This window comes from Molossus molossus, unplaced genomic scaffold (assembly GCF_014108415.1).
Source record: "Molossus molossus isolate mMolMol1 unplaced genomic scaffold, mMolMol1.p scaffold_m16_p_3, whole genome shotgun sequence".
Classification (NCBI taxonomy): domain Eukaryota; kingdom Metazoa; phylum Chordata; class Mammalia; order Chiroptera; family Molossidae; genus Molossus; species Molossus molossus.
This window is the reverse complement of record NW_023425366.1, coordinates 55,313,181-55,331,456: the sequence shown is the minus strand read 5'-3', so window position 1 is coordinate 55,331,456 and position 18,276 is coordinate 55,313,181. Positions and strand designations below refer to the sequence as shown.

The window sequence follows — 18,276 nt, the reverse complement described above, 5'->3', positions numbered from 1 at the left end:
TCTTCCAAGTCACTCAGGTAGCAGGAGGGACCCAGGACTCAAGCCCAGGCAGTGTTGGCTGAAGCCTGCTTTTCTAACTGCTACAACCCCCAGGCTGCAGAAATAGTGGCTCTCAGTGAGCTAATGCTGGTGGCTTGGGCTGCAAGACACACAAAACAGGAGCTGGCTGCCATGCCCAGTCTGGAACTATGTCCCACCTATATTAGCAACTGCATGAGCTAGAGATGCTGAGAGTGAGGTCTGTTTTAAGAAGACTAGATTGTACAACAGAAAAGTAGTCTGTGAGTCAATAAATCAGATTTTCCAGCCACTGTAAAACTAATCCCCGTTGATAGTTTAGGCATCTTGGAAATGACATTCATTCTTTCAGGAGAGCACGGTGATCATTAGTAATATACTACATATGGCCAAGGGAATTTGAGGACATTGGGAAATCAGATTCAATAAACACAGTTTGAGGGTACAGAGAATTATGAGAGTAATTTTCTCACCGTAATCAGTACAGTGTATTCCTAACAGTGGCCAGAGTTTCCAAAAGGAAAGTGAAAATACTGCAGAGTGGAATAAAACCACATAAATAATTTTAAAACCTGGAGCAAAGGGCTCATAAAGAAGGGACTTAGGATGCATTAGGCTCAAAAAATAAGAGCCTGGGGTTTAACTTAATGATTTTCAAAACAGGAAGGAAGGAAGGAAGGAAGGAAGGAAGGAAGGAAGGAAGGAAGGAAGGAAGGAAGGGAGGGAGGGAGGGAGGGAGGGAGGGAGGGAGGGAGGGAGGGAGGGAGGGAGGGAGGGAGGGAGGAAGAAGAAAGAAAGAAAGAAAGAAAGAAAGAAAGAAAGAAAGAAAGAAAGAAAGAAAGAAAGAAAGAAAGGAAGGCACATTACTATTTTCTGTCCTCTTTGACTAGGGGAGATGAAAAATTTAATTTAAATTGTAGTATAGATTTAGGTTGGTCTGGGACCATTTTGTCAACTTTTGGGCAAAGAGGCAGAGGGATTGTCCCAATATCTATGCAAATCAATGCTGACAGTTCTAGGATGTCCTCCTGGGATTCCTCATTTTAATAACCTGGAGATAACAAGCCTCCATATCAGTGGGTTTTCAGCTCTTTTAAGGAGGTGAACCTTTATTCAGAACTTCAATATTGTGACCCTGTCCCAGGGAGGCTGTGCTGGCAAAGCTGGCAAGGAGACCCTGCAGAGCACCTTTGTCCTCGTCCACCCGCCACCAACTCTGGCTGCCGACCTTCTCGCCACTTCTGGACAGCCTTGACCCTGAGTCAGGGTGTCTCCTTGGGAAAGTGTAAGACAGGGTTTCCAGCATTTCCCATCACCTAACTACACAGATATTCCAAAAGCCTCTTTGTTCACCACTCAGGAAGAACCGCTTGATTGAAAAACCCAGGAAGGGCATTACGTTCGGAATGAAACCCTATGAAGCAATATCATAGTGATGCTGAACTTGCCCATACCTGTTCAACACTTACTCAGAAAGTTCTAGACTCTTCAAAGAGGAACAGAACAGATAGCAAATGTGTACCCGACTGTCATGTGAGAGCTTCTGCCCCAGGAAAAGGTGGAAATACCCAGATATAACGAAACCCCAAATTTGGAGAGTGCAGGTGCTCCTGGTGGCCCTCACATACTATTGAACAAAGAAGTTCAACGGACAAAAGTTCATGGGGAGGGTACTGGATTTTCAGACAAGTGGTAATAAGCGACCTAATTCTTAAACTGGCAGTTTGGGAAAGTAGTTTAGCAGATGTGAAGTAGGAGGCTGCTAGGAAAAGGCACCGTGCAAACTGTGGGAGAGATGTTCGAACAGAAATAACCGAGAAGAGGCCGACGGCAGTGAATGACATCGACTCAGCAAGGAAAACCATGCAGAAAACCACCCATTTGTTCTCCCACAAATGACTCTGCATTTGAATGACTTGCTGAAATCCAGCCTCTAGACCTGAACAGCTGTGCATATAAGAATTTGGAATACTGCCCCACAACCTTGAAATCAGCTGCCAAGCTTACATCTTCAAGCCTCAAAAGAGAGTCAGTCAGTTTAAAAAAGCATTTATCGGGGGGAGGGGGGATTTTTTTCCTCCAGATGCTGTGTTTTCCATTGGTTTCTAGATAGGCAGCTCATTGATATGGATTACAGCTTTTAAGACAAGGACAGGATTGGAGGGGAAAAGAAAAGTTTGAAAAGGGTCTGCTTATCTTAAAAAAGAAGGGCAAAGTAGGCGGGATCACAATACCGGACATCAGGTTATCCTACAACGTCACTGTAATCAAAACAGCCTGGTACTGGCACAAGAACAGGCACATAGATCAATGGAATAGAACAGAGAACCCAGAAATGGACCCAAAACATTACGCTCAATTAATATTCGACAAAGGTGGCGAGAGCATACAGTGGAGTAAGGACAGCCTCTTTAATAAATGGTTTTGGGAAAATTGGACAGCTACATGCAAAAAAATGAAACTAGAACATCAACTTGTACCATACACAAGAATAAACTCAAAATGGATAAAAGACTTAAATGTAACTCATGAATCCATAAAAATCCTAGAAGAAACTGTAGGCAACAAAATTTCAGACATCATACGCAGCAGAATTTTCACTGATACATCACCTAAGGCAACAGAAACAAAGGAGAAAATAAACACATGGGACTACATCAAACTAAAAAGCTTCTGCACAACAAAAGAAACAACCACCAAAATGGAAAGGTAACCCACTCTATGGGAGAGCATAATTGCTAATGATACATCAGATAAGGGGTTAATTTTCAAAATACATAGAGTGCTCGTACAGCTCAACAAAAGGAAGACAAAGAACCCAATTAAAAAATGGGCAGAGAAGCTGAATAGACACCTCTCCAAACAGGACATACAAATGGCCAAGAGACAGATGAAGAAATGCTCAACATCACTAATCATCAGAGAGATGCAAATTAAAACAACAATGAGGTATCACCTCACACCTGTCAGAATGGCCGCCATCAACAAATCATCAAACAACAAGTGTTGGCGAGGGTGTGGAGAAAAGGGGACTCTAATACACTGCAGGTGGGAATGCAGACTGGTGCAGCCACTATGGAAAACAATATGGTGTTACCTCAGAAAATTAAAAATTGAACTGCCATTTGACCCAGTGATTCTACTTCTAGGAATGTACCCTAAGAAGCCTGAAACACCATTCAGAAAGAATATATGTTTGTAGCAGTACTATTTACAATAGCTAAGATCTGGAAACAGCCCAAATGTCCATCAGTAGACGAATGGATAAAAAAGCAGTGGTACATATACACAATGGAGTACTATGCAGCTGTAAGAAAGAAAGATTTCTTATCCTTTGAGACGACATGGTGGGACCTGGAAAGTATTATCCTAAGCGAAACAAGCCAAACAGAGAAAGACAAGTATCATATGATCTCACTTATTTGTGGAATATAATGAACATAACAATCTGAAGAACAGGGTAGTCCCAGAGATGTGGAAGTAGGGTACAGATTGACAATCCCCAGAAGAGGGGGTGGGGAGGAGAGATAAACCTCAGAACTTATATGCATGACCAATGGACATGGACAACAAAGCTGGGGACAGGGCGGGGAGGGATGGAGAGGAGGGTGTCAATAGGGGAAAAAGGAGAAACATCTGTAACAAAAATAAATAAATAATTTAAAAAAGGGTTTGCTTACCAATTTTTTAAATGTACTTTCTTAATTAATGCCACATCGCCCAACCCTCAAAATGATCTGTCAGTTTAACTCAATACAACCCTTGGGGAAATATTAGAAAGTTACACCTTGTTCTCCATGCCCTGCTCTGCTAGAGAAAAGACAGATAAAGAAAGCTGGGCACACTGTGCACACCCTCCCCGGAGAGGAGAGCTCAGAGTCCTGGGAATGCCATGGGAGCATCCTGGGGGGACCCTCTGCCAAGCGATGAGGAGGCAGAGGCGGATGGCACCTGGGAGCGGAGTGGGCAGGAGCCGAACACAAGGGGCACACTAGGCAGGGCCTTCGGGCCGGAACGAAGCGCCAGGGCTCAGCGGCTCTGGGCCTGCAGCTGCTGCAAGGGGATGAATGGCCGCTGGCCAGCGAAGGGTCTGAGGACTTGGGCCACGTGATGTGGTCCACAGAGTGCTTCCCAAGTCCCAGAGTGACGATGAGCACGCAGAATGCGGCGTAGGGATAACAGGGCTCCCCGTGGCACCTTCATCGACATCTCTTAGGACAGAGATAAAGAGCGAGGGGTGTACCTAAAGTCCCACGAAATCCACTCACAGGCTACAGAATCCCGCTAGCTCTCCAGGGAAAGCTCAATTTCTGTCGCGGCAACTAATGGGAACTGAAACTAAGTTCCATTTAATTCTATTTCACACAGACTTCGGTCCCGCTGTCAATGCCTCGCCAAGCACTTTCAAAGACAAGCTTGGAAAGCTTGAGGGCTGCTTACAGGATCACGACAGGCACGTATGAAAGATGAGAAAAAGCAGGTATGGCGTTCAGGAGCTGGGATCTTCTTACTTGGTTATTGGCCCGGACCAGAGAAAAAGAGTAAGAAAATGCAATCTTTCCTCGGGAGTAAGAAAAAGAAGAAGATGACCCATACTTATCAGATAATAGTTTCTTACATCTCATATTTTTTGAAGTGATCTGACACATAATTCATTTGTGCATCAGAACCCCATCATTTTGCCAATTTTGCAAACTAGGAAGATAGCAAGCTAACAGCGGAATCTAGATGGAGTTTCCGGATTTCTCTCCTCACCAGGAAATGAGTGAAATGTGAGGCCCAAGTCAGCCTGTTCGGAGGGAAAGGAGGCAAATGTTGATGAGATAATACAGATAACACGGCAGGATCTGATGCAAACGTGTGAAAGTAAGCTCCCACCTGCCGTCCCAAAGTCAGGGGGAGCCCAAAGGAACTTTGGTTGCTGGCCCGATTAAATGAAATACAACTTTCTCAATTTCATTTTGGCTGCCTTCTTGGGACACCTGAGTGTGTGAACAAACACTGGTTTATACGTGGTGGACATTTAGGATCTCTTAGACTAGATATGCAGAGGTCAACGGGAAGTAGCATGGACCACTAGGAACAATTGGCACTGGTTGATAAGGACAGGACTAACAAAGTATGTAGTCCATCGATTATCTTCCCATTTGCTGAGTTTATAAACCATTTGCTGGGCTGAAGCAGTAGACAACAAATTTGTCATTAAAAAAAATATATTTCAAAGCTGTCAGCATCTTACATTGTAACTAATTTCTTTCTTCTTGTTCCTGGGACCCCATCAGCGCCCACTGGCAGGGGACAGGCCCCAGGAACCACATTGTACTTTGGGGCCCTAGGGGTGGTGGGTCAGTACCCTAATCCACCTGTCAGGTGGGATACCTGGGTCTCGGGCCGCAGTCTGGCTCGGTCAAGGCTGTGGAGCCCAGCGGCTTCTCCTCCCAGCTCAGTGCAGGGACCCAGGCCCCCTGGGGGTGGACATCCCATTGAGGGTGGTGAAGACTTGGGGAAGCGGGGTTTGTGAAGTCCTGGGCCTCTGGGAGCTGAGGACAGGAAGCACCCACACACAGCAGAGAGAGCAGCGGGCTGGGGAGACACCTTCCTCCCACAGCGAGCTCACAGGTGAGCCGTCTGAACCCTGAAGACAGCCTTGAAGCTTGGAAGGAGACCCCCGGCTCAAGGGCAGAGACAGGCAGCGAGGAGGGAGGAGGAGCGCACAGCTGTTAGGAGCTGGCAGACTCGCAGGGCTGAGCCGGGACAGGCCGCTGGAAGCAGGCGAGAGCGGTCAGCAGAGGCGACAGGAGCGGGTCCCTTCTTACACGGTTCTTTCTCCGCCCACGTCAGTCGGTACCGTGCTGTCCTGGCCTGAGGGCCCTCTCAGGTTGGGAACAAAGGATAAATCTGAGCTTGGTGCTTAAATGCCCGGCTGGATTCTGTGTTTTACTAAGCAATGCCAAAAAATATTTAAAAATTTAAAAGGGCCCCCTCTCATCTGTCAAAATAACACACAGAAGAGATGAACTTCATAAACTCTCATTTTAGGACACGCTGATTCCTGAGACCTTAGAACCCACTGAAGACAGACCACCACTGCAACACCATTCACCTCGGTGAGTCCACGGGGCACGTTCCCACTGAGCCAGGGACTGGGGCCCGGCCCTCAGTCAAACACAAGGACGCTCATTGGTACCTTCCCTTACTGGGAAAGCCGTCATCTCCGAGATGTACAATCCCAACCCCAGTGTTACATAAAGGTTTTGCTTCTGGCTACAGAAACTCTGTGGGCGTGCCCCTCTCCGGCAGGCTGATGGCTGAGGCCACGCGGAGACCACCCGCAGGCCCGTTTCGGAGGAAGGGGATGCAGGAGAGAGGAAGGTGTTCTGGGCTGGACGGCAGAGCGCGGCGTCTGGCTCACCGCCCTACTCCGAGCGGTCTCGAACCGTACAGCTATACTGTAGCCATCAGTCACAGGGGCTATTTAAATTATTAAATTAAATAACAGTAAAACCTCGGCTTTTCAGCCATGTTAGCTACATTTCAATTAGCCACATGAGGCTAGAGACTGTGGTACTGGGCAATGCTGATGCAGACTATTTTCACGTGACGAAAGTTGCTGGGCAGTGCTGGCTGGACCTCTCTGAGACTTCATTGCTTCACTGGTCAAAGAGGGGTAACAGCATTCACCCGCCAGGGGCCTGGTTTAGACCGGGGTCTACCCCTACAGGTAGATCACGGTGCTTTGAGCAGCCATCTATAATGTTACTGTAACAGGTCTCGCCTTATGTAGTCCTCGCAACCACTAAAAGGAGTGACACCACCCCCACTGCGGAGAAGAAGAAATGAGACCTGGAGGAGCGGAATAGTTGGCTCAGCCACAAGCTGATCAATGGGGAACTTTGACCCTGAAGCCCGTGCTTCCAGCATAGCCCCAGTGCTTTCCCCATAGGTTTCCTCCCACCTGGGCCGTCCGTCCGGAGGTCGCCGGCACCTTGACCCGTGTCTGGCACACTCCCGAGCTCACTCCTCGCCTGTAACTGAATGAAGGAGATGGGAGAACAGGGAAGGAAGCGGCAGGCTTCCCTCCATTGACTCCTTTGGGAAGGAGGTTTTATGTGAGGAGGTCTTTTTGGTCTGATCGCATGCTTTAAACTGTTCCCTTAGCCCACAGGTAAGAACGTGAGTGGCACCCTGGCCAGTTTGGCTCAGCGGTTAGAGCATCGGCCTGAGGTCCGAAGAGACCCCGGTTTGGTTCCCGCTAAGGGCACGTACCTCAGTTGTAGTTCGTCCCTGGCCCTGGTTGGTTATGTGGGTGGCAGCCACTCAATGTGTCCCTTTTACGTCGATGTTTCTCTCTCTCTCTTCCTCTCTTTCCTTCCTACTCTATTTGAACAAAAAATGGAAAAATGACCTTGGGTGAGGATTAAAAAAAAAAGAACGTGAGTGGCTGTGCATCTCGGCCACTTGTTCAGATGGAAGCCGGAGTCTGATGAGTGAGTCAGACCTGCGGACACAGCGCGGGCCCCTCCATCAGGGCCGCTCGGGGTCTGCGCAGTTCCTCAAATAAGTGGACAGAGCATCTTCCCAGAATTCACTGGTCAATATGACAAGTCAGGAAAACCGAAGTTGCTATAGATTACACATACAAGGCCTTCGACAGAGACTTGAACACAGATCTGAACTGTCCACAGCCAGCCTCGAACCCTCCCCCACCCGTCTGTGCACAGAAGACAAAAGCAGTCACAGGGGCCTCTGGCCACAAGCTCAGCTGTTCTGAAGACGGCAGATGCCTTGGCATCTGGAATCGTGCAAATGACACATCAGCCTCCCAGCAGGAGACACCCAAGAAATGTGTGGACCATACACACCCTTCCTCAGCTTGGATTCTCCACACACGCAGCCCTGATTTCTGCTCCATTAGTGGTGACAGTCTCCTTCTCAGCTGACTGGAAAATGACCTCCCCAAGAGAATGAACAACAGCAACATTAAAATGTAAACCCAGTGTGACAACTATGACCATGAGCCCAACACTGCAGAACCCTGTGAAAGGAGACGAAGATGAAGGGGATGGGCCCCGTCTGCACGGAGCCCCCTGACTTGTGGTAGGGAGATGAAATGTGGAAGCTGGAGGGATGTAGTCATACATATCTGTATTGTACTCCACGCCGTCCATGCTTTCCAGTTCAACATAGCTTTTAACTCTCACCGCATCCTTGCGGGAGGTCCGAGGGGGATGGTTGTTCTCGTTTTCAGAAGAGAAAATTAACACCCAGAGAGGCCAAGTGACCAGCTCAGGGTGCCAGAGAAGACACAGTGGACGAGCTGGAACAAAAACACAGGCCCCCCAACTCTGGGCTGCCGCTCTTGCTGTTCATAGACAGGCATGTGGGAGGAACCCAGCTTGGCCTCATGGCTTCGCTTTCAACACGAAATGTAACACAGCATGAGGAGAAATGGGCAGAATATATTAACCAGTGCGCAGTTTTAGAATCAGAAAGAAAAAGAAACATTCTTGCTTAGTTACTAAACAAAAAGCTAGAAGGTTCTAGAAAGAGCAATGGCATTCCAGCACCACACTGGGGTGGAGGGAGTTGAGTGTGACATCGAAGGAGAACCAACACTTGCATCTCTGCAACTTTTTGTTTCTCCTGGATTAAGTACAGGGTAGTATCTGCCAGTGTTACTTACCTCTGATAAGAAATGAGAAATGAGTACATGGTTCGCAATACTTTGTGGCAGACTCGATTCTCGAATTACTTGGGGATGGATCTACACCCTGCTGCTTCATTGTGGCTTTTCCGTTTTCAATCATCGGAGTGGTGTCCCCGGGAGAACTGTCCCTGGTTCATTACCATGTTGGGCTGAATTTTCTAAATGAGTACAATTTCCTACTCTTTTTTTTAAAGCCGCTAATTCAAAATAATCAGGATGCCACACAAATGTTACATTTTTCATTAAGTGGACTCGACTGGCACAGAGTGACTCAGATAATGAAGCCTGCTCTTGTGACGCGGGAACCACAGACAACCAGAGCGAGGGGGGTGATTGGCAGAGCTTGATCACAGCCCAGGTTTCGGACCAGCCGTCTCGTCCATAGCTAAACATGGCCTTTAATGGAGTGAGTGCCTCCGGATGCACCTGGACACAGCTGGGTTGTTACTCTTTCTGTGAGCATCAGAGTGGTCAGCTTGCTTAGGGCCCCCAGGTCGGGGCGCACTCACACTCCCTCTGAACTCCCCGGTTCAGGCGGTGCCCACAGGCAGAGGAGGGCACCCAGTGTGGCCCCTAGGAACACGAGCTGACACCAGCTCTCTGTATTTGAACTGCTGGACCAACCCCTTGCCAAGAGCCTTCCTTGACTTGCTGTGACTGCCCTCGAGGAGCCCAAAGGCTGACTGGGAGGCCAAAAGCAAGTCAGTAAAGGAAGAAGGGAAACCAGGACACTGAAGCCAGAAAAAAAATGTCCCTCCTGCACGTTGTGTGGTTACACAGAGAGGGCGATGGAGAAGTCACTGGGAGGAAGAAGGTGACCGGTGCACACGAGGGGGTTACACCAGGACGACTGAAAACCAAACACAGATCCCCAAATCCACTCACGTGTGCAGGGAAGGTAAGAAGAGACACGTGAGTGAATGGTAAGAGCTTCCTTTGGCACATTAGGGTCTAAATTTTATACAATAATCATGTCAGGAGAAAAGACCGAATGCCTGAACAATTTGTACCATCCCCGCGCGCGCTGGATGGAGGGAGGGTCTGAGGCTGCAGTCCCCAGGGTGGCCCCTCTCCCTGGAGGTGAAGAAGTGCTTTCCTGTGTGTGAGCACCTCTGAAGGAGCAGCCGCAAAGTGCCTGACCGTCCGATCCACAGCGGACTCTAACGCCGAGGGTGTTTTTTGAGTTAGAACGAAAAACCGCCAGGATACAATCCGAATGAAGAGAGCCTTGTTTTCTCACTAACCCATTTGCTATTCCAATGACTTGGTGCTCTTCACCTAATATTGCCTTCTATGTATGTATGTACGTACGTATGCATATATGTGTGTACAGTGCAGTATCAAATCAGAAGATCATCCCTTATTGAAAATCTACTACAAGCGAGGGATCCAATACACCCATTTCTTCTCAACTATGAATTCCCTTTACAAAGAATAAAACAGCCCCGGCATATTATATTTTCCTCTGTGGCACTCTTCTGGCTGTGACGAGTGCTGTGTGGACTGCGAGGGATTCCTCTGTGAGATCAGAAAAAGAGGGCACTGGGGACTGTGAACAGGGAAGGGAGGCCACTAGGGTAAAAAGGTTGGAGTTTGCAGGAAGGGTTGGAAGAAGGGAGGGGCGCTGAGGCCAGGTCCACCCGGGCTTTGATGTGTGCTATGGCCGTGAGTCTTGGCATGAAGTTTCATAGGCTGAGACAGGGACGAGAACTGAGCTGTATCTGCTCAGCCTGGTCTACTGAACCTGCTGTGCATTCTGAGGACACGGATGTGAAGACTCTAAGTAAAAAACAAAACAAAACAAAAAAACAGAGAGGAACAGAATGGATGGTCAGATATGGATAAGCCTCACCACCATGTTTTATCTGCAGCGGCAAAGGGATTGACAGGAAGCTTACTGAGATCTCAGAGAAGAGAGACTAGACCCTCCCAGGGAGCCAAGGATGGTTCTTGGAATTTGAGTCACATAGGATCAATTTTTATTGAAGACGTGTAAGTTGAAATTTCATGATCTATCTGTGTTGTTTTCATTGTAATTGATATTTAAGAATTTGTATGAGCTTACTGGTGGTGAGGCCCAACTCCCGCTCTCCCAACTAGTGAATTCTTCTACCACAGGACCGCAGGAGCCTGGTGCTTGTGCGCCTCTGTCTGATCGACTGTCATCACCAAGGACCCCCGATGGCCTCTGAGAATACAATGAAGTAAGACCTGGAACTACTGCCTCTTTCTCTTTTTCTCTACTCATTAGCTAACTCACATTGTGTATGTTTCACATGTCCTGATCTGAGCCATTCAGGACCACCTTCACTCTCTCCAAAATTCTTATAGGGTGCGAACCAGCCACTGTCCAGGAGCCCCCTATTACTTGGCAGTGGGTGAGAAAAGAGCAATATATGCCTTGAACCAAGGAAGCAAAGGGGAGAGGGCTTGCTTTATTTTATGAAATGGGTATAAATTCTACAAACCTGCACTGAAAATGCACAAATAGGTAATAGGTAGGTGTCCTGTCACTGTGACCCAATTTAAAACAGAATGCTGGGAGCCAGAACATCAAAGAGCATTAGGCGAAAACATCTTTGAATCAGGCTGAGAAAACACTACCTGACCAGATACCAGAGTGCTTGGGGCCAGGGTTCTGCTTACCTACAGGGAGCACCTGCTGTTTACTGGAGGGGGGGACCTGCTGTTTACCTCTGGTGGACACCACAGGAGCTGGCACAACTCCACTTACAGAGAGGTCCCTGTGAACAGTAATCCTGGGTGACATAGTACAGTGGCCCTGCCATGGCCCTAGCCCCCACAGGTCATGTCCTTTGTAGAGATGAAACAGTGGACCTTGACGGTACGCACATGTTTGCTTTGGTCTGCATGTGTGTCTTCTTATTTCTTCCCTTCTTACTGTCCAATGTCAAGGTTTCAAACTCTAACCCCAAAGAATCAGGAAGCATGATGCATGTGTAATGACTTAAAAGTTAATTTTTTTTAAAAAGTCTTGAAAATAATTAATGAGGCCACTGAATTACCTGTGCGTGCTTTGAGACCCAGTGACGGAGGACATTCAGTACTCGATTGGTGGCTGTTCTGCGGATGATAAACTCTTTGTCGCATATTCTGTCGGTGTTGCTAAATCCTTAGGAAGAAAAGAAACACACGCATGTTCTAGTTAAAGCCAGTCCCCAGGGACCTGGAAAAAGTCATTTATTTTAGAACATTGGTTAATGAAACCCACAAATGGCACATTTTGGCAGAAAGGTGCAAGTGGCTTCAGACTTGTGAACTCTGCTTACTTACCTGTGTACCCTCAGAAGTGAGCCCACCAGAGTTACAGGTGCAATTAAATGAATAATGTACACATATTTAGCAAAGGTCACTGATTAAAGCTAAGGCTGGTGTAAAGACACTTCCATTTCTGCCTGTCTTGTTCTATCATATAAAGCCAAAAAGAAATTTTAACAAGTATTTGAGACAGCATTAGTTTCTACTTTTGCCCCAAACCGATTATATAACCAATAACATTCTCAATACTTGTAGATAGATGAGCCCATATCTTGGCTTCCAGATGATACAAATACTTCACTGTGCACCCACATACTGAGAAGCAGTGTTGCACAGTGGTTAGGAGCATATACTCCACAGACAGCCTGTCTGGATTAAATCCCTGTTCTCCTACCTTGCAAGTTACGTCACCTCTCTGGGGACCAGTTTCCTCATGTCCTGCATGTGATAATAAGTGTACCTACCTCCTAGAGTAGTTGTGGAGATTAAGTTATTTAATATATGTTAAGCATTTAGAATAGCACCTGAAACAATAGTAAGAGCTCAATAAATATTATCTATTATTACAATTCAATACTGGTTCAGTGTCTTTGAGTCCTCTGTGCCAGCCCATGTCTCCATCTTAGCTATCTTTTCACTATCAAGAAACTATTTTAATATTTTTCTACTATTTTAAAAGATTCTGCCTTCCAATAGTAATTAACCATAATTAATTAGTTATGCATCTTCTTTCAAATGAATTCAAGCCTTGCATAACTTCACTGGCAAACTTCTTGAAAGTTGTCTACAATTACTGATTCTCTATTTCCCCATCTCCTACTCCAAGCTTCTCCCCCAATCTCACCACCATAACATCTGCCATTAATCACCAGTACCCTCCATGTCCCTGTATTCCAGGGATATCTATAATCTCTCCATAGAAATCTCATCTAATGATCACCTATAAGCAAATTACTCACATGTTTATATCCCAGATCCCCTTTCTAAGCTCCAGATCCATATATCCAACTTCCTCTTGAAATTTTCCTCTTAGATGTTTCAAATGCTTCAAACTCAGTATGTCCAAAGGAAACACTCAAGGCCTTTCCACCAAACCTGTCTTCTTCCAGCGTTCCTTATTTTGATAAAGGAACACCACCAGCCATTCAGTTAGAGAAGCTTACAACTTCGGAATTGTTCTTGGCCCATCTCTCTGCTCCTTCCTGATAACTTTACCTGCTAATTAATCTTCCTATCTACAAGCCAAAAGGAGCTGAGCTACCAGCACCTCCCCTCTGGTCTGCTGCAATGGCCTCCCACTGCTCTCCACTGTCATTCGCCTCCTCAAAGCTGTTCTCTGTGAAAGCCACGCTTGCTTCTTACTTCGCTTCCTCAGATAAGCCCCCTTTGCCTGAGTTGAACAAGTCCCCCAGTGCACGTGTCCCAGCACAACACACATGCACTTTCTGGCACATTTGCAATTTTATATTAATCTATGTAACTATCTGACTGATCTTTGTGTCCTCCTCAATGACAGGGGTCAGGCATGTTTTTGCTGAGCATGAGCACATGTCCTGCATGTAGCAGATTCTGTTACACAATATATATTTGCCAAACAAATGAATGAAAGCCTGGATGATAGAAACTGACTAAGTACTTATTGAATATTATATGAATGTAGGATGATTGAGTAAAAGACCGAATGAACAGTTCTCAGAGCTTATCAGTGAGTTAGAAAAAAAAAGTCTATGAGCTTCTAAAGGGCAGAGTCCCCTTCTCCATACGCCTCTTTGAACGTAGACAAACACCTTCCACCCACTGGTGGGCACTGCCAGAGAGTGATGATGATGATGATGATGATGATGATATGTTCTTGGCAATCTAGATATCTTGGAAAAAATGTTTTGCTATTAAAAACTTTAAAAATTAGGTAAAGTATAATAAATATATGTTTAAATGCATAGCTAAGTTCTCAAGAAAAGAAGAAATTTCCCAGAGTCAAAAACAGAGAGATCAGAAAACCAGAATTAAGCTCTGAACTAATACTGGTTGGCCTCAGAGGAGGCAGAAACTAGTCTTGGTGACCCAATATTTAAATTTTCACATCCACATGGATCAGAAGAAGCCCCAGGGCCTTTATGCAGTACAGGTGAGGGAATAGAAACAGATTCCCATATAAAGCTGGAACTTTAAAAAGATCACTCTCTCTGTAAAATAGTGGACTAGCAATGAAAATTCTCTGACCTGCAAAAGAAGACTGTTAAAATATTTGTCTGCCTCAGCCTGGATCTCAATGGGGCTGAGAAAAAACCTCCCTGAGAATTGATAAGCACTGGCCCATCTCATGTAGGCTTGAAGCTCAGATTGAAGCATTCTCATGTGGTTTTCCCCTTAAAAGAGGGGCTAAGAGACTTTTCAACATAGGTCTAGTAATGTGTCAGAAAAAGAGCAAAAAAGCAGAGAAAGGCAATGCAAGAAAAGGGTTTTTCAGACTTCATGAAAGACATGAATCTTTAGGCTCAGGTGAGAAGTTAAAATAGAAAGTGGCCCAGGTCAGTGATAGTCATGGGGCCCCTGACAAAAGCACACACAAAAACTCTCTGAAGGGACACACATTCAACCTCAGCCTGTACTGAATTACCACTGAGAAAGCCCCTAAAGAAAAACTCACAATTCAAAACTACAAAACACACAAATTATCCACCATGAAAAAGGATCAGTAGACACAGGGATCAAGAACTCCCTATACCCTACCACCACCCAAGAATTTCAGGTACCAGAACTGTGAGAATTGAAATTAGAATGCTTACAAAGACTAAAGATATAAAGTGGAAATTGAAAACACGAGGAAAAAAGAGAAGTATTTTAAAAGTCAGATTTTACAAGAACCCCATAAAACTTCTTAAAATTAATAAAATCACTTTTTAAATTATTATTAAAAAATAGACAACTTGAAATTTAAAACCCAACAGATACATAAACACAGATTAGACCTAGTTGAATAAAGAAAGAGCAAACTAGAAAGAATCTGAAAAATAGATCAGAGAAAATGATCCGAACGCAGTATAAAGAGCTAAAGAGAAAGAAAATAGAAAAGAGGGGTTAAAAAACATAGAGGAAAAGAATTTTCAACATAAGTCTAGTAATGTGTCAGAAAAAAAGCAACCAGAGAGAGGCAATGTAAGAAAAGGGTTTTTCAGACCTGATGAAAGATATGAATCTTCAGACTCCCAATGAATCCCAAGCCAGATAAATAAATGAAAACCACACTTAGACAAACTGTGATAATGGCAGAACTTACTTTGAAGCAGTTGGTGAGAATATATATGTTATCTATAAGGGACAGGCAGATGAAGAGGATGGGAAATGGGGAAAGTATATTAATTAATTGAATTAGAGTAGAGGCCTCAACTGGAGAGCTGGGATATAATGAGTCAGCATTTTTTCTGGAGGATGTCAAAATCTCTTAAAATACTGAAAAAGTGGGATGGAACAGCTCCCCACCCACATGTATAACTATAAAAATGGCTAGTGAGACAAGAACAGAAAGGATGAGAGGTGGGAATGAGAAAGGCACTCAAAGATGGAAATCAAAGTGAAATGTTAAGAGAGAAAAGTAATTTTAAGACAGCTGCTATGCCTTTAAAGTATTTTAGGGGGGAAAAAAAGCATTTGCCACCACTGGTCTCTTGTGTCTGTGTCAGGGGAGGGTGGAGAGGGAAGTTGACTTTGAAAGACAGGAAAGAAAGACAGGAACTTACTTCTGCTCTCTAAATCATTTAGTGTCACACATAAAAAGTCCACTTAGGAGGTTTTCTTTATAAAGTTTCCAATAGTTTCAGAAATTCAAATCCCAACCTCTATTATCATTTAGGTTAGGATTTGATTCTACTGCTTGGATGTTCTTCGTAACTGTTTCTAACTACCTTATTTTTTAACTTTTTTAATGTAGATCACAGTTTTGTAAGGTTCATAAACACCCCTTTGTTCTCCAGGGCTCATCACCTTCTGCCATACAAGGGGTTCAAAAATGCTCTTGGAAACTGACCAGACACTGGTCAAACTGGCTAATTTGGGCAACAAAAGCCATGAGGGAAAGTGATAAGAACCAAATCACCATACATGTGAATTTAAGGAGATGCAACCTCATGGTCCTTCCCCCAGACACCATGCGAGTCATCCTACCCTTACAGCAACGGGCAGATACACCACCTCTCTCATTAAACCATACTCCACGGTGAAGGGGTTTTACCTCAAGCACCTTTGTAGGCCCCGAGCTTTGCACACAGACACTCAGCAGGTATTTTTCATAACAAAAATTACGTCGCACCCAATGGAAACAATTCAAAAGTTGTCTGCAGATGCCATATAACTGAACTAAGGCCATTCTTTCCCCATACCACCATGAAGACTACGTCTTTGAAATCTATCACAAGCAGAACTTAGGATACAATAGTTTGGGGGGAGGCAAGAAAGTTTAAAGACAGAGAAAAGGAAGGAAATTTTCATCTTATTCTTCCAGTGATGTGAGCAAATGTTGAAGAGTGGTCCCGAAGACAGTAATGAGCAATGAACCGATGCTGTACTGATTTTTGCCTTTTGTTTTCTTTTTTACCTTTCTATGAGTGTGTCCTTATCTTCAGTTTTTAAGTTCTCCTTCTTACTCTGGTCATTCTGAGAGTTTTCTCTACTTGTAATTAACTACAACAAAATAAAAACACATCCTTCTAGACAGAGAAAGAAGCTCAGCAGGTTCGTCATTTTTTGTTATGAAAAATACATGAAGGATGGCAAAACCAGTATCTTTCCTTTGCTTCCAGCTTTCAAGTAAATCAGTACCTGCCGGCTGAATTGTTCTTACGGATTTTTTAAGATGTGTGCTGCTTAGATTATTTTTAAAAAAAAAAAAAACAGGCATCAAGGCGGACTCTATCCAGGACCATCCCCACAGGTTCAAGGACCCCTGAGTGGATATTACAGTGTGTGTGTGGGGGGGGGGGCTCACACTGAATACAATGTGGGCATCTGAGAAGTAACAGCCCAGCAGCAGGTGGGTCAGTGACAGAAAATCACTGAGGGAACCACAGGGGTGGGGTTCTGACTAACCCAACTACCAGGGTTCTCGCTGAGGGCAGCAGGTGGCCAGACATGAGCGGAAGCGGGAGGAACCTGATCAGATATTGGGGAAGGAGGAGAGTGAACTAACTCAGCAGGGTGCTTACTAAAACTGGATTTTACAAGAAAAATGTACCGATGGGCCTAGGAGATGGTTCAAAGGCTTAACTAAAGTTTGGTCAAGTGAAGATCATTGTCAAGAGCAAGTGGAGATAAACTCGAAGAGATGAACGGAAGTCTGGCCTGGAGCCGCCCGGCAGAGGTAGCACCTGCTGCACAGTGTGGCTGGGAAGAGCTGGTGGCCCTGGGCTGGGAGGGTGGACAGAGGTGTTAACACGGCACGGCCCCTCTGGAGAGCCTGTGCTTGTCTAAGGACTGGATGTTTCTGCATCACATATATCCACTTTTAGGCTGGGCTTGGAGAAATTAGGTGTCTCCAAAGAGAAGAGATGGGAGTGGGGGAGAACAATAACATAGCAACAAATCCTGTACTAGATGGAGAAAAAGTGATATCAGAACAAACACAGAGCATGAGAAACGGGCTGGGAGGTGGTAGGAAGCTTTCGACTTTCGATACAGCTGCTGAGGACAAGGCATCTGAGCGAAGACTTGTACCAGAGGCCGGTCTCAGGACAGATCCAGAGATCAACAGCCAAGGACACCTGGGCACCTGCCATTGCCGGCTTTTATTCTATGGCCACATCTGTTTGAAAGAACAGCAAGTATAATCCTTAGCTGGGTGGCCGAGTGCCCAACAATTTGGGAACCCATTTACTCAGGCCAGGTGTGGGCTCAAAGAAGACGGTAAGGCGGGTCCAAGAAGAATGGCTGCGGGGACAGGGTGTAGTCAACTGGGGGAGCCCCGCCGGCAAACTTGCCAGAGCAGGTGGGTAGGAGGCGGTGCTCTGTGGGGCCCGGGACCTTCCGATATTCACCTAAAGTGACTTCCCGTTTGTTAACCTGTACAGAGTGTCAGTGCTGAGGGCACCGAGCACAGGGAAGGGCAGCCGCTCAGTCTTGGACAAAAGGGAGGCTGGGCCCTGAAGGAGGACGAAGAATCCGCATCTCCTGGGTGGGGTCCCTCCTGAGTATGCCCAGAGCCTGGGGACACTGCTCACTCCTGGAACTGCCATTTCCCGTGGGGTCTGAGCTCTAACAAGGCCTGTGTGTCCTGCTAA

At 45.7% G+C, this 18,276-nt stretch overlaps 1 protein-coding gene across 4 annotated transcripts in view; it reads right to left on the bottom strand.

Annotated features, from left to right (window-relative positions):
• The window catches only part of RASGRF2 (Ras protein specific guanine nucleotide releasing factor 2), a 188,318-nt gene that overhangs the window by 23,182 nt on the left and 146,860 nt on the right, over positions 1–18,276 (bottom strand). For all 4 annotated transcript variants that reach the window (XM_036278551.1, XM_036278552.1, XM_036278553.1 and 1 more), the window contains exon 18: positions 11,752–11,858. In XM_036278551.1, the coding sequence (XP_036134444.1) occupies positions 11,752–11,858 (107 nt within the window). The remainder of the gene's footprint in view (positions 1–11,751; positions 11,859–18,276) is intronic.